Source organism: Anopheles marshallii, chromosome X (assembly GCF_943734725.1).
Source record: "Anopheles marshallii chromosome X, idAnoMarsDA_429_01, whole genome shotgun sequence".
Lineage (NCBI taxonomy): Eukaryota > Metazoa > Arthropoda > Insecta > Diptera > Culicidae > Anopheles > Anopheles marshallii.
This window is the reverse complement of record NC_071325.1, coordinates 3,705,812-3,722,047: the sequence shown is the minus strand read 5'-3', so window position 1 is coordinate 3,722,047 and position 16,236 is coordinate 3,705,812. Positions and strand designations below refer to the sequence as shown.

General features: G+C 45.8%; 1 protein-coding gene across 1 annotated transcript; it reads left to right on the top strand.

Annotated features, from left to right (window-relative positions):
• Positions 1-11,496: 11,496 nt before the first annotated feature.
• On the top strand, positions 11,497-12,948 carry LOC128714125 (septin-2; the record flags this gene model as incomplete). The annotated part of the gene is made up of 4 exons (XM_053809037.1): positions 11,497-11,939; positions 12,163-12,479; positions 12,552-12,790; positions 12,868-12,948. Coding segments are annotated over 4 exons (1,080 nt in total), but the record flags the coding sequence as incomplete, so codon positions are not given.
• Between the last annotated feature and the right edge of the window lie 3,288 nt (positions 12,949-16,236).

Sequence of the window (16,236 nt, the reverse complement as noted above, 5' to 3'; positions counted from 1 at the left end):
GGTCCCCTCTCAGCAGAGATTTCTGCTTTTAATCGCACGGCGTGCGTGTGCCTCCGCGTACGTATATATGTGCGTTTAACGTGTGGGGTAGCGGCTGCCTAATGTTGATCGGAATGTCTGCTACGGTCCCGGTGCCGGTTTGGATGAAACAAAGCGAAATAGAGTGAGATTTGTATATGAGTGAAAGGGAAACAGATAGCGCAATCGGGATTCGGAGTTGATTGGTGTGGTGGCCTTAAGGGGTCACTTGAGTTTTCACTCTGTAGCGCACCCTGCACGGGGTGCAAATAAGGCAAATGGTGACTGTGGGGTTATGCGTTACGATGGGTAAAACTCTCTGCACCGGTTGGGCGATTGCGGCGATCACGCACGACCGAACACCGTATACACGTACACATACACACACACACTTGGCCAATTTCGATTTGATGGCAACAAACTGACTAACCGCGAAGACACGCCGCGGAACGGTACGGAATGTGGAACGCGGGTGTGAGCGAGATCGAGCAGGCGACCGTCCGTTGCGTTTTTGCGCGTGTCGTTCTGCTTCCTTCTTCTTCTTTCGTAACAAGGTTCAATGCGCGTCTCGCTCGTGCAACCGAATGATGAGGCAATTCCCGCTGTGGGTATAACGTACTCCGGACTCTGATCGAGAATCGAAGCGCGTTCGGTGGATAGGCGGAAGAAACGCTACTCGCTTTTAATTTAGCAACGTAATAGAGACAAAGGCGCAACTGTTACAGCCCAATCCCAACCGGTGGGGCGTTTTTAAAGGGAGTGTTAGGAAGGAAGGTAAGCGCACAGGGACAAGTACGCTACAGTACTGCATGGAAAGGTCGGAAATGCACTCCGGGAATGTTGGCTTGTTGATAGTGTCTCGTACGCACAACGCGTTCTTTCTTTCTATAAGAACTATAATCACCTCAGCACACGGACGTAATGCTTTTCTCTCCGTCGAATGCAACTATCCGCATACGCCGACGATGATCTTCGGAATGACGGCACCGTTTTACGATACGCGTACACGAACCACTGTTAATTACGCGTTTGGAACTTTGGAACACGCACACGCACACCTTAACCACTGCACGGACGGGAAACAACTTCGCTCTCAGCGTAAATTCTCCGCCGCGCGGAGTTGAGACTTTTTTGTACTTTTCTGGCAGCGCTCTCGATAGCAAAGTGGACGCGACATTTATCGCATAATGGTAATACGGTTGGACCACAAGCGTGACAAATAGGGAACGATATGTGTACAGCTTGCTGACAGCGCAATTTAAAAAAAAATCGTACTTTCTCGCTCTGTCTGACTTAAAAATTTTAACTGCAAAAACGAGAAGGAATAGGATTTGAATTTTATTTTGACCGTTAATGGGTTATTTTAGGGAAATCGTGGTATTTTGGGAAAATTGTGGAAAATTTGGTTTGGTTTGAGTTTGGTTGAACTTGAACATGAACATCTCTTGATCTTATATCTGAAGGACTTACGTACTAATGCAGTTTGCGAGATAAGCACATTTCGAACGATAAACTGGAGAATACCTACATTACGGTCACTTACACGATATCACCAAGTATGTAGTTTTTCTCGTACACTTTCCCAAAATCCAGAGAAGTGGGTTGATCAACCAAAGAAAAGATTTTATGGCAAAGGATCAAACAGGTGATGCGTGGTCGTATTCAATGAATTTCACGTCATTTTACTGTACGTAAAGCTCATATGACCATGATCTGGGTCATTTTTCACAAAGCTTCCACAGACTTTTGAAGATTGAGGAATTTATCATAGATGGCGCTACTGCACTTTGTAGCTTTATTCAAAATTCTCTCTCAATTTCTTTGTTTTCTATTCTCTTTTTTTCTCTCTGTCGATATCATATCGGACTAGATGTGAGCAAGATCAACCGCGTACGATTGTATATTTCAGGGTTCGGCAAAGTCCGACCGGCGTACTTATTGATCGGTTACTAGAGTTTGTTCGTAACGAATGCTAAAAGGCCATGCAACTTCTCTAAATCGATCACTTTCGATAAAATATCCCGGCCTTTCTGTTGGATGTACTAACGTCAACACTCCTCCTCAGTTTGGACCTATTACGCGTCCTTCATCCATGTACATAAACTGAAAAGACTTTACTTACGAACTGTCATTTTAATGACATTACTAGCCCATTAGCAGGCTAACAGATCGAATTCGTTGTACTACAACAAGTTCATCACACAGCTCTTAGAGCTCATCATTGTAGTGGCCCCCAAATTGTCCTTTCACATATTCGGGATATCTGGTTCGCCACTTCTCCTTCTTCTTTATCGACAGAACAATCTCAAGAAGTTTAGGCCTGTCATTCCTGGCTTTCTTTTTTATCCGTAGTCGGCTGGCCAATCCTGAAAAGAAGAAAGAAAAAGGAATACCCCAACAGGTCGGCATTTTCAGGATTATATTGATTACTTTCTGGCCCCATTTGTGAGAAGCGTGCCGAGCCCTGATGTGCACGATTCTCGGAGAGGTTGAGTAGATTTGTGTTCCTCTGGGCGCAAGGGAGATAGTGCTTACCTTCGGAAGCGCTGGAATGAGCGTGATGAACGGCAAACAAAAAGAAAAATGAACAAACCCGGGAGCAAAGTGATCAACCTGCCCCTAAAGGGTGAGCGAGAGCCCGACGTACACCGTTAGTTTCCATCCCTTGCCTGTGGGTGATTGCCGTGTCGGTCGCTTTCGACATGCTGCGAATTGATTCATTGAAGACCCAGCTCGGAACCAGGCACGGTGCGTAGAGCGCGTATGCCTAACGTGCGAGTGGGCGGTTTGTGTTTTTATCGCGCGCCAGCCTAAAACCGGACAAGTGTAGTGTCCGGGAACATCTTCGTTTGCTTAAACGACTTTCAAAATTCTTAAACAGTAGGTTTTTTTTGTTGTTGCGCCCAATCCCACTATCCTGCGGTTTGTGGTCTTATTTCACACAATCACAACGGATCGCGATCGTACAGTTTAATCAGTTTTGTGGTCTATTGTTGCTAGTGTGTGTTGCTGTGCGTGTATCTGTGGTTTCAAGATTAGCTGGACCACAAAGTGTCATTTACTTCCGTGCGTGCGCAATCAAAACCTGTGCGACATTTTAGAGTGTGTGTACCGCTCTAGCGGCAGTGCTCAGTTGTCCGGTGTATTAGCGGCGGGCAATTGTGTGTCTATGTGTAAGGATGGATCGTGCGGTAGTGGAAGATGCACCTGACTCATGCATATCACTCATGCGTCACTCAGCAGCATTCGATTGCTTGCACTAGACTCCGTAGTGTTCTCAGTATTAGCGAAGGTTAGATTGGCGTAATGTTAAAATCATGAGTTTACACCTTCAACCAACCGTGCCACACAATTGAATCACTATCAACCGTCGACCAACCAACAAAACCGTGGAATGTGTTGTGTGAATTCCAAGACTCTCATACGCGTGAAGCGCAAAAAAAAGAGTGTGTTAATATTTATTTGAAGAAAATTAGAACTTCCGCCCAACGAAACGACGTCGGAAGTGAGAACTTCCCAGATTTTCCATGAAGTCTGTTAGGTAGGATAGGAGGCACCACTTCAATCCCGGTGGGAGCTTCTTCACCGGTCTTCTTCCTAGTGTTTAGCTATTTCTGCGCCCAACTCCACCATATGTGAGAGTGTGTGTCGATCACCTTCCAAAATCATCCACCTGTTCACAAAAGAAAGAGAGAGAGAGAGAACGAGAGAGCGGTTGGGGAAGGGCCCCGTGCGTTGGGGGAATATTTTGGCGTCCGCCTTGTGTCTACGCGCCCGCCCGAACTTCGTGCCCAATAACTGCGAACGTGTTTGGGGGTAACACGTGCAAACAAAGGCGAATATCAAACACAAACACTCCCCAACCCTCCGGGACAGGTGTGCCGGGTGGGGAGTTTTGGGGGAAGGTGCCCCTGTATAGCCACGAACCACCGCTCCCGGTCCCGGTAGCGAATTCGTTTACGGCCATGGCTACCTTTGGAACTCGTTTGGTGTGCGAGCGTCGGGGTCTTCACCACCTCACCCATCTTGGGTATGTGGAATCTTGAATAGGAAGCCCTGAATAAAAATGTAAAATAATAGACAAGAACACACACACACACACTCCGCTATATTTATCAGTCGCTCCCATAAGGTATGGCGGTGCACCATGCGGGCATCTATCGGGCAACCGGGATTTTGTTGAAGCATTACCCAAGTAGCACACAAGTAGCCCAACACTATCCCGCACCCGCCTTTCCGTGCGCAACAGGTTGCTGGCATTTCCAAACTTCCGATCGAACATATTCGGTACGCAGCGGGTTTTTGCTGCAGCCCGGTAGAAAGTAAAGCGAGGAAAAAAATGGGAACTGTACTCCCGATCGATCCGTTACGGGAAGACCAGTGCGGTATCTTACCAACTCGCGCGCGAGCAGTTCCGGTGCGGGGTCGGAGTGCTGACCATCTACCAAACCAAAGTGGTTGGAATTTGGATAGCTTTTTTTTTATAGAATGCAACCAATAAGGGTCCCGAAGTGGGGCGGCTTTTGTTTTGGGGTCATTGGTAAGCATCTGGCACAAGGAGCTCTGTAATTATTTTACCAAGTTTTAGTTATCTCTCAATGAGGAATGATGAGTTGGTAGGTGGCCCGGTTCGGTTAGGTACTCTTTGAGCGTCGTCTGTGACTCCATGGAAGAGACTTGAAGGAACCATCTCTACACAGCGAGGCGACTTCATTAGAATGACACTCAGAATACACAGTGTTCAAAGTTCGCTTTACCTAACATACCTCGTAAAAGGTATATCTAAACGGTGGTCTAAGACTCCACCGAGTGTTTCAGGATATAAAGACTATGGTTTTAGGCATCTTACAATGAAGAATGATGGGCGGGTATGTGTCCTGGATTAGGTACTCTTTGATGGTTTTCTGTGACTCCATGGCAGAGACTGGAAAGAACCATCTCCACTCAGAATATACAATCTTCAAAGTCCTCTTTACCTGTTACGTCTCTTAAGAGGTAGATCTAAACGGTGGTCCACTCCACACTCCATACTCCAGGAGATCGAGTGTTTTAGGTTATAAGGACCACAGCACAAGACCATACAACTGTTTGATATCACGATTCTTCAGCAAAAGATGCTCTCCTTCTGTGGCACACGAACCCAGCTTCGCAGGCACTAGCTGCGCTAATCCATGACTTTAAACCGACAACTATGGTCATATGTCCCAAAGATGTGTTCCAATAGGCTGGATGAGATGTGCCAAAGATCGGCCATTAGACATCCATTGTCTCATGTCGCCAACAGGTGCGAAGTGGCAACCAACCGAGGCAGCCGCATATTCCGAACGAACATTCCGCACCGGGCAAAAACAGAATGCATTTTTCGAAAGCAGGCCACCCTGGGAGGGTAAACCCAATGCAACGCCTTCCCTATTCAGGGGCGCGTGCGAGGGTATGTGTAAAAATAAACGTCCGCTTGTTGAGGATGTCGACACTCGATACCGGGAACATCCGGAACGAGCTGTGGAAAGGCAAGCAAAGTGATAGTATTCTCTGCCACCGTCCTCTGTTACGCTTCTGTTCCTTCTCCACAACCCAAAACAACGCATGACACAATACGTCCCGTTCATGGTACGGTGCTTGAAGCGGTGCTCAAAATTGTGCTGGCAAACGTTTGCTTTTCGAGCATTTAATAGTCCGCACACAGAGACACAGCATGTCGAGATAGTCGTGAGTGGGAACATCCAATTTCTGGATTTCTTCCGCATTTCCTGATTTGCTATATAAATATTAGAAACATTACTGAGCATGTGGGCCCTAAGCGGACATTGACCAATGTAGGAAGAGGTTCCGATAACTGATATGAAGATATAGCTGGGAAAATGGGCACCAAAAACAAACAGAGGGGGACAAAAAAAAACCAGCAACAACCAAGCAAAAGAAAGCCAACGCGCAGGTAAACTTAGGACAACCTTAGGCACCACGGCAACGAAACGTGAGTAAAAAGACGGTGGAAATAAATTTTCCTCAAACGCATGTTACACTCTCACCGCCACAAACCCAAGAACACCCCTCTCCAAAGCACCCGGGGGGTTTTCAGCCGGTAGGTAAGCCATTATCATCGGGTCGGTTAACGATCGGGCGGCCAGCTGACGTACGCTTTTCCCGATGTGAACTTCACAACCTCCACCATCCCATTAGCAACCGCTTAAGGTTTTTGGATCTGTGCTGTGTTGATTGTATCGTTTCCAGCTCCACTTTATCGTACCCCTCGTTTTGTGTGTCCCACGCCGTTTCTTCCTGATGTGTATTTCGTTCCCTCACCCAGTGGAGTTTCGAGTTTCCTTCATTTTGTTAGCCACAGTTTTGTTTGCAGAGTTGACTATATAGCCATACAAACAACGGACAATTACGTTGTTTATGGCGGAAAAAATGCGCATATGAGTTACGTATATGAATGACATCAGTCAATGTGCTATTAATAACTCATTATGTGAATTAATGTGGTAATTAAGCTAGTACAATAAGGTAAATATATCATATTCTTAACTATGACTAATGCTGCCGCTAGTATCATTCACTTCTAGCAGCCTGTTAGATCACGCCAATAATGTAGCAGTTCGTTACCGCATGGCTTTGTATACCGTACGTCGTAGGTTCAAATCTCGACCCGAGCGGATTTGAGTTTGGCGCCTTCTTCTCGTTTTCTCAATGTGTTTGTGTATCTTTTCCTCTCATAATGCACAAACATACTTGGAAAGCGAGAAAGAAGTGTTCTATGATAGGAAAATTGAAGTCTCCCGTTGGTTTGAGTGGGTGGGTGGGTGTGTGGAAATGTTTTTTGAAAATTCTCTCTTTCATCACCACCAACCCACCCGAAGCCAACACTTAACATCTTCATTTTATTATGCAAGCACACACACTTTGAGTCCACCTAAAAATATTGGACATCCCCCTCCCCCCTCCTCCCCCTACGGAATAGATATGTGCATGCGCTTCTTTGGGTGAAGATGCTGGAACAAAAATAGCAAAACAAGGCTACGATGAGACACCAACAAAAAAGCGTCTTAAAAGCCGCTTAAACGAGATCATCCAAAACGAGGGGAACAGCAGCTGATCTACCCCCTCCTCTTCGCCTCCCTTTTCGCCTTTCCCTTCTTTTCGTCACGCCACGGTTTGAATGTGGTCAATAATCTGGGTGCATCGTTTATTTTTTCTCCCTGCTTTGCGCCGTCATTAAACTGTGGATGGCGAAGCATATATTGTTTCGGCGGTTTTTCTCCATTGCCGCCACACCGGAAAGGGTTTTTTTTTTTTGGAAGTGTTTGGTAAACTGGGGAGAATGGTTCCATGAGATGAACTGTTTTTGTTGCTTTTCGATAGGGTGAAAGTGGAGAAATGAATCGATTGTGAAAATTAAAAACCGTTCAGCAACACGCATTTATGTTCCCATTTTGGGTGATGATTTTGTGTGTGTGTGTTTAATTTTGGGGGGGGGTGAAAGATTTCTCTTCATTTTATTTAGGGATTTGTTTTGAAATATTAATCGCGTGCACCACAATTCGATGCCCAAACCAACATCAGATTTGATCAAGCGCCCTTCAGGCGCTCTTGGGAAGTTTTCTTTTTGGGTTGCATGCATACATCAATAAGTAATCGAACGTAACGCAATGAAAATGCGTGCGATGAAAGTAAATTGAATTAGTAAGCAATGGTACCAGGGGTTTTGATGCGATAAGCGATAGGGCCGGGATAAAAGGGCTAAGGGTAGAAGGTTGTATTGTGAAATTTTCCTCTTCTCTGTTACAAAATATCTTTTATTTTCCCCTTTTGAAGTGAATTACCCTTGGGACCAGCTGTAGGCTGGGGAGTTTCGAACAAATGTATGAATTAAATTATATGTTTTTATTGATTATACACATGAATACATTACATTATTAGTGTTTCATATAATTTCTCCTACAAAATTAAAGGCGGTACTGAAGGATGGTACTGTAGAAAGTTATGAAGAGATTCTACTCGCTTCAAATTTAAAGGTTTATTAATTTAAAGGTTAAGGTTTACCTTTAAAAAACATATAATACTGTGGTTTATATTTAGAAGTAAAACTATTTAAAATTCTTTTAATTGCAAATTGTGATGTGCACAATGATTCAGAATTAATGAATGATTTTAATCTTTTCAGGGAGTGATTTAATTCTCCAATCTTCAAGAAAAATATTTATAGCTCTTTGTGCTTTTACTCATTCACAAATAAATAAATTATTCAAAAAAAAATATTAAGACTTATCTCTACACAGCGACATGCATCTCATGATTGAAATCGCGAGTTAACTCCCATAAGAGTTAACTCACCATTTGAATCGTGAGTTAAAGGTCGCCGTGAAGAATTAAATCGCGACTTAACTCACGTAATCTATGTACAGTCTTTTCCCGAGTTACGCGAATAATGCGTGTCAGAGAAATTCGCGTAACTCGGAGTCCCTTTATAATATCGTTTATAGTTAGTATTCAGTGATCGATTTCTTCTTTTCACGTTACGAAGCATATTTATAATTGAATTTTTACGTTTATTTCGATAGTTAGAGTAAATTTTTACCAAAATTAATGTTTTCAATATCCAAATGTAACGCATTTTTGGGAAAATTTTAAAATTGACTTCGGAATTCGGAAAGGAACCTCCAAAGTTAAAATTTTCTCATTAACCCACAAAAAAAGAAATTATTTATGGGGACGCCTAGTACCCATTGTGGCCTTGTTTCATCAGGGCGTCATCTTGATAAAAATTGAATGTAATTTTATGACAGTTTGTGAAAAAAATACTTTAAAACTTTTATAATAATATGTGTACCAAATATGAGGCAGGAAAACACAATTCGCAGGGGGAAAAATGTAAGGAGCGGCCCAGTCGCTGGCTGTAGAATAAGCTCGCCACCGTTCGAAGCATTTGGTGACAGTGTCCCGATCTCGTGCCAGGCGTTGTTTGTAAATAGTGCACTACCTTCCCACGCACTCAACCCCCCCAACCCCATCTTTCCCACACATTGGCCTGACAGACACAGATCATCAACCCTTAAAATGCGTACGATAAGGTTTTGGCTTGCGAGAGTTTTCCTTTGCTGTGTGGGACATTATTGAACACAGATGAGAGAGAGAGAGGAATACGCACACACACACACACGCGCAAGGATGCAAAAATAGGGGATAATGCACGCACATTACATTTCCACGGCATGGTTGGGAAAATGCGCACGCGCGTGCCTAACAGCACCACAGCACAACAACAAAAGTGTGAGCGGTGTGCGTTGAATAAAGGGTGGCATCAAGCCACGGTCATAAACACGCAGGATCTTGTGCCTGCATCCTGAATCCTCTCGGTTCTCTCTCTCTCTCTCTTTAGGGAGTGTTTTCGCGGGTGTGTTTCCCTTTACGTGTGTGCGTTTGTGAGTGTTTTTCTTTTATCTACTATCAGCGTTGTGGTAGGAAATGTGTCAGGACATTCGCTAGGTAACGAACAGAGAGAGAGAGAGCGAGAGGGAGTAAGCAATAGCGCACGCACACTAATGCGGGAGAGCGTTCAACGCAAGCAACGTGGTGCTGCTGTTGCTGCTGCTGCAGGGCTGTTCTCGCCTTATCCGGGCTATCTTGATGCAATTTTCAGTCGAAATAACACACGGTAACCGGACCACAACAGAGATACGCGACTACATCCAGTGAAAACACACACACACACACGCGGACGGGACATTGCGTTTGCGAAAATTCGTGACTAGTGTTGTGCTTAAACGGTGATGGTGAATAGTTAACGATAGTGGAAGAACAGCCAAACCAATTCTTGCTGTGCGTCCCCCGTGATGCGTTCGTGTGCTGCGATGGTACCATCCGAATCCGATTAGCAGGAGCAGCCCTCTTCACAGCGCACACACGCACGCACACCGCAACACACGCCCTGGATGGGTAAGCGACGCGAACCTACACACGCGTCCAATGCTCCGGATGTCAGCGTAGCGGAGTTTTTGTGTCCATCAGCCAGACATCCGGACACGGCGTAGGTGCCCCGGTGGACGGCCACACCATCCAAACACAAAAGGAGATCCCAGCAACAAAAGGAAAGAAAAGAAACAAAAAAAAAAACCCACACACACCAATCAAACTGACACGAGAATTGCCTTTCAACTTCAGGGTGCAATACTTAGCAGAAAAAAAACCAGCCGTTGCAAAGGTATATGCATCAAAAACCGAAAATAGTAGACTTAGAGTGGTGCAGAAGTGACAGGAAGGCAGAGTAGCGGAAGAACACACGGAAGCCACGGAGCAGACGGATTTGGACCCGAGTGCCCACAAACCACCGGCCGCCATTACCGAGCGGGACGACCATTGGGGTGACCCGGAAGTGGACGGAACAGAAATGGCAGGTGAGTCGCGTTACGGGTTCCACGGGTACGGGTTCCGCGTACCGGATGTCTGTGTATGTGTGTGTGTGTGTGTGTGCGTACACTTTTTGGGTTGTTTTACCGTGGTGCCGTGCTCCCTTCCCTGGGAGTTGGTGCCGTTTTCGGTGAACGGTAAGAATGGCGGTTGCTAGAAACCGCACCAGGCGGGAACTTCCCGGAACGAATGCACCTAACCTAGAAATCAAAACCTGTTCGTATCTCCAAGAAGGGTATTGGTAGCTCTTTGCGAATTGACACATTCACAAAGAACTCTTCACGGCGACCTTCAACTCACGATTGAAATCGCGAGTTAACTCTTGTTGGGCGTTCTTGAAGAGTGAGGTTAAGAGTTGAATCGCCATTCTAACTCTTTGATTCGGATTGAAATCCCTGACGAGAGTTAAATTTCCCATCTCTAGTTTGAACCCAGGCTTCACGGTGTAGGGTAGGTAGGTTAACTCGTTTTTGGTCCACTTTCACCTCCGAGCGATGCCACAGTGTTGCATCTGATGTTAGGAAGATAGTTCCCTCTCTCCCCCCCCCCCCCCCCCCCCCCCCCCCCCCCCCCCCCCCCCTATCCCTCTTCCGCAAACCAACATCGCACACACAGAGCTCCACCTGTTGTTATTCGTGTGTGCGGTTGCCGTGTTTTGCAATCTGAGTTACCTGAGGTCTTGATGCTAGCACCGGCGGATGATGTGAAATCTTGAGGAATACAGATCGACAGTGTGTGTGTGTGTGTTTTTTGTTTTGCAAAAGAAAAGATGGAGCTTTGGTTTAGATTTACGTGTTCGTGACGTATATCTTGCACCCCCACCGGGGCACATACCAGGCATTGCACAGTGCTCCAACACTAATAAGGCTTTAAGTGTCCATTGCGGGTGTGTGTGTGTGCGTGCCAATTCCTCCGGGTTACTCCAGCTAGCGAAGCTTGAAATATGACAAGATCGAAACGCAACGACGTTACGGCAATGGATCTTCTCACCCGTTTGACATTAGAAACCGGTACGCCGGGTTAGTGGCGGTGTCTCAATCGGGCCGGTAACTGATCTGCTTTTCTTGCATATTTCCAGAGCGTGATTACATCGGGTTTGCCACGCTGGCGGAACAGGTGCACCGGAAATCGGTGAAGCGTGGCTTCGAGTTTACGATGATGGTGTGCGGCGATACCGGGCTCGGCAAATCGACCCTCATCAACACGCTCTTCCTGACCGAGCTGTACGGTCAGCGCACGGTACCGCCGGTCGCGGAGCGGATCGAGAAGACGACCCGGATCGACAAGAAAACGCTCGACATCGAGGAGAAGGGCGTGAAGCTGCGGCTGACGATCGTGGACACGCCCGGGTTCGGTGATGCGGTCAACTGCGAGGACAGCTGGCGCGTCTGCACGCAGTACATCGACGAACAGTTCCGGCAGTACTTTACCGACGAGAGCGGCCTGAACCGGCGCAACATACAGGACAATCGGGTGCACTGCTTGCTGTACTTTGTACCACCGTACGGTCGCAGGTGAGTGTGGGTTTCACATCCAGGAGGGGGTTTCCGAGTGCGAGCGGCCAAACATCCTTCCGATCCATCTTCCTCTCGAACGCAGCTGAGACAAAGTCCATGTCTTCAAGAATCCAGAAGTTGCTACAACTTTATCATGCGAACTTCCTTTTACTCAGTGTGTCTTGTTCGCAGTATGCCAATGTGCTTACCGTACGTTCCTTTTCTGTTTTTTTATTTGTAGCTTGCGCCAGATGGACATCGATCTGTTGCGCAAAATGCACAAGAAGGTTAACATCATCCTGGTGATCGGGAAGGCGGACACGCTCACGATGAAGGAGGTGAAGTCACTGAAGGCACGCATCCTGGAGGATGTCGAAACGCACGGCATCCAGATCTACCGTCTGCCGGATTGCGATTCCGACGAGGACGAAGCGTTCAAGCGGCAGGATCGCGAACTGAAGGCAAGCCTCCCGTTCGCGGTGGTTGGCAGCAACCAGGTGATGGAGGTGGCCGGACGGAAGATACGCTGTCGTCAGTACCCGTGGGGTGTGGTCGATGGTAAGGCCCGCAACCTACCTGCCCGTACCTGATCGTATCGCTTACAGTCCGCTTGTTTGTTGTCCATTGCAGTTGAAAATCCGGAGTACAGCGATGTAGGGAAGCTGCGCACGATGCTCATCTCAACGCATATGCAGGATCTGAAGGATACGACGCGCGATATACATTACGAAAATTTCCGCGCGCAGTGCATCTCGCAGATCTCGCAGCATGCGTTGCGCGAGCGCAACAAGCTGAAGCATGAATCGACCGCTTCCAACCAAGAGCTAACCGACGCGGAGCGATTGCTGCTGCTGCAGAAGGACGAAGAGGTAACGTATCTAGCAGCGGGCAAGGACGCTCGCCGTTTGTGCTTGCGGTTTCATCATTTTTGTTGTTGTAATTTTAGATTCGCCGCATGCGTGACATGCTGGCTCAGATGCAGGAGAAATTGGAAACGACCACCAACGATACAGATGGTGACTTTTAGTAGTATGTCAGCAGCGTAGTTATGCCCGCCGGTTCCTGCCCCACGGAGTTCGCCATTTAACATACGTGCGCGTGACGGTCGCGCACTTTTCTCCGCAACGACCAAACAAAGGCGAACGAAATGGGAGGGTGGGCGGGTTTTATGTCCACGTGGACGGTGGATCCAGACGTAGGCATATACATTCAAAATTCGTAGTGTATTCCGTGACAGAAGAACGAACATTACTAGCAGATTAACGCGATGGGGAATCGCATTTTCACTTTGAAAAATGGAACGTTTTCCCACATCGATGGTAGCAGAGATGATAATTGTTTGGCTGCATTATGTGCGGGCGTTGGTGCGCGTGGGAGTTTCCATGCTCTGTTGCGCGTAGACAGGAGCGAGTCGTGTTGCTCAATATGAAATAAAACATCCCGAACGAACGAATGGATTGCTTTAATACGTACATTAACTCTTACACTACTCATTCCCTAACACGCTAGTAATTCGTTTTTACGCGTAGTAAAATTCGACCAAAGAGAGAGAGACAGAACAAACAGAGAGGCTATCGTGACGTAACGTAACATGGTCACGGTAACGGAACGGTTGTAGGGATATAAATGGGAAAGGATGCAAACAGAAACACGGAGCACTAAATTTTCCTCACCTGCGAGGAAAACGATAGGTTGGTTGGTTGTTTCTTTTGTTTTCGTTCATTTTGTTATCATTTCGATTTTATAACTCGTCTAATGACACTCGCGGGATCCACATGTAATGATCGTACGATAACGTAACGTTACACGGAACGTTATTGAGTGTTTTATTATTATCATTATGTATGTATGTAGCATAAGTATGTACACATGGCATAGAATTAATGCAATTATTTATATGAGGAGGAGGAGGACGTACGGAACCGGAGACAGAAGAGATTGGTGACGAGATTTAGACGACATTCGGATTTATTTGTAGAGAAAAAAGAACAAAAACGCGAAACAAAGCGTTTTTCGGGTTACCCGACAGATACTGGAGAAGAAAGCAACAGAGAGAGAGAGAGAAAGAGAGAGAGAAAGAGGGAGTAATGAAAGATTGCAATCAATCAATCACTTTAAGACAATTCAGTTACCACCAAGAGAATTCATGTGGGAGAAAGAAGGATAGGGAGGCAATTTAGGGTGAAGGGAGCGGGGTTCGATGAACCTTGATCAGGTTTTAAAAAACGTTTAAAATGCGTGTATTCCCCATTCGGACTATAAGCTGTAAGTGCATCGAAACGCGCCTACACCTTACAACCCCACACGCACATGCCCTGCTGTTGATGATGATTGTTTTCGTTTTCGTGTTTTTTTTTGTCTTTGATTTTTAAACCATATTTAAATACCAGTATTTATTGACGGGCGCTACCGGTAGTAGCATTCGCAAAAATGTGTGGCGAGTGCGTATGGCCCGAAGTTTGTAGGCACACGGCACAACCGGTTGATAGGACACGCGCGCGTGGCAGCGTGCCGAGTTCGTGAACGCAGGTGAACTGAAGCGCACTCTCGGGCGCCGGATCGCTGGTGGCGTCTTATTCGTGTAAGTCGTAGTTTAAACCAGATTCTCTCCGTAAAGAAACAAAACAAACAAAATAAACGCATACGTACAATGTGTGTGACATGCATGTTGTGCGAAGTTAATGATAAAATGGTGTTTTTAAATATGTGTACTAATGGATTTTAGAGTTATGGAGTTTATTGTTAAGGTGGTGGTGTATTATTAGCAATGTGTTTCCCTTTTTGTTGGAAGATTCGATTGGAAGGTCCAAGCGAGACTGCAGCACGGCCGTGGTGAAATTGCGCCCCGAAGGGCTGCCTTCGAAAGTTCATTTCAAGTTTTGCTCATGAACTGGCGAAACAAGGATGAATGATCGTGATCGGGCGCACGATCAAGATGAGCCTTAAGAAACAATCAAATTCTTTACGTTTTTAAGCGAATAAAGTTAAAGATACGATATTACAGTACGTAAAGGGCATTGGTGCAGTACGGAGATGATAAAGACAAGGCCGTCAATAGGTGACAGCCTACATCTTTTCTTAAGGGCGACTAATACTGACAGCCGAATTCTTTAATTTTCCAAGAGAGCCAACAGACTGCGCAAGAGCGAAAATGAATGGACAACTATGGTTTAGCTTTTGGTCCGGGTTAATCGGTATCGGTTCGTTTATTACGCATGGTACAATACGGAAAGAACATTGGAAACAAGGGAGGGGAAAATCATACACCACAACTAGCCAATCGGCTTTGTTGGTGGGAGCCCACGGTGCCTACCTTATACCACAGAATTTTGTATTGGATTTTCCCATTTTCTATGCAAATAAATTATCGTCTACCTATCACCTAGCTCGTAGGCGCGTGACTATCGCACCCAACGTAAGCCCGGATAGACGTGTACGATGACTTGTGTTGTATGTGCTGTTTATGCCAGATTTGCGTTCATGTATTGTTTTCCCACGACGCAACCCGCCTGTGGGTTTCCATTTCCTTCCGGTTATCTTACTTGCATGCCTAATTATTGCGACATTTAGCTATTTCTTACTGTACGCCCGACTCAGTATTCTGTTTCGTTTGTTTATGTACTTCACAATCTGACGACAGTCTTTACACACTGCAGGGGCGTGACAAACTCTTCTGCACTGCCGTACTAATTAGGGTATGATCACATCACAAAACAAAAACCAATAAAATAAAACGATATCTATACACTTTTTCCACGTTTTCAATTTAGTTGTGACAGTAAATTTAGTGACAAGCTGAACTAAACTATCAATTTACGAATATTCCTGAACTGATACTGTTTTTTTTTTTTGGAGCCGGTTTGGGTTGTTGGTTTTGTATCTACTAATAAGTTCCCTTTGTCTAGATTAGATGCTAGTCTTAAATTTTCGTTTTTGTTTCAGTAGCTGCTGTTGTTTCTGTCTGTTCCGCGTTTCATTCGTTTCCTTACCTTACCGTCTATCCACCCTGGCATGTGCTTTGAACCGCATGCGATACGTGAACAATTGTGGAGAGTTTAACGATGATAGTTGCATTTGAGAGTCGATCCATGCAAAAAACAAAAGCGGTTCGTGTATCATCGTCACCCGTCCTTCGGTAGCATTAATAGGAATAATCACGTTGAACCGGTTCCAACCCCGCGCATGCACAGAGTTTTACTTACTTAAATTTAGTTGCTGTGTTTTTTGTTTTTTTTTTCTCTTTGGCTACATATTATTAAGCTATCGGCATAGGGCCTGTGTACCGTCGTGCAAGAAATTTAGCATTGAAGTAAAT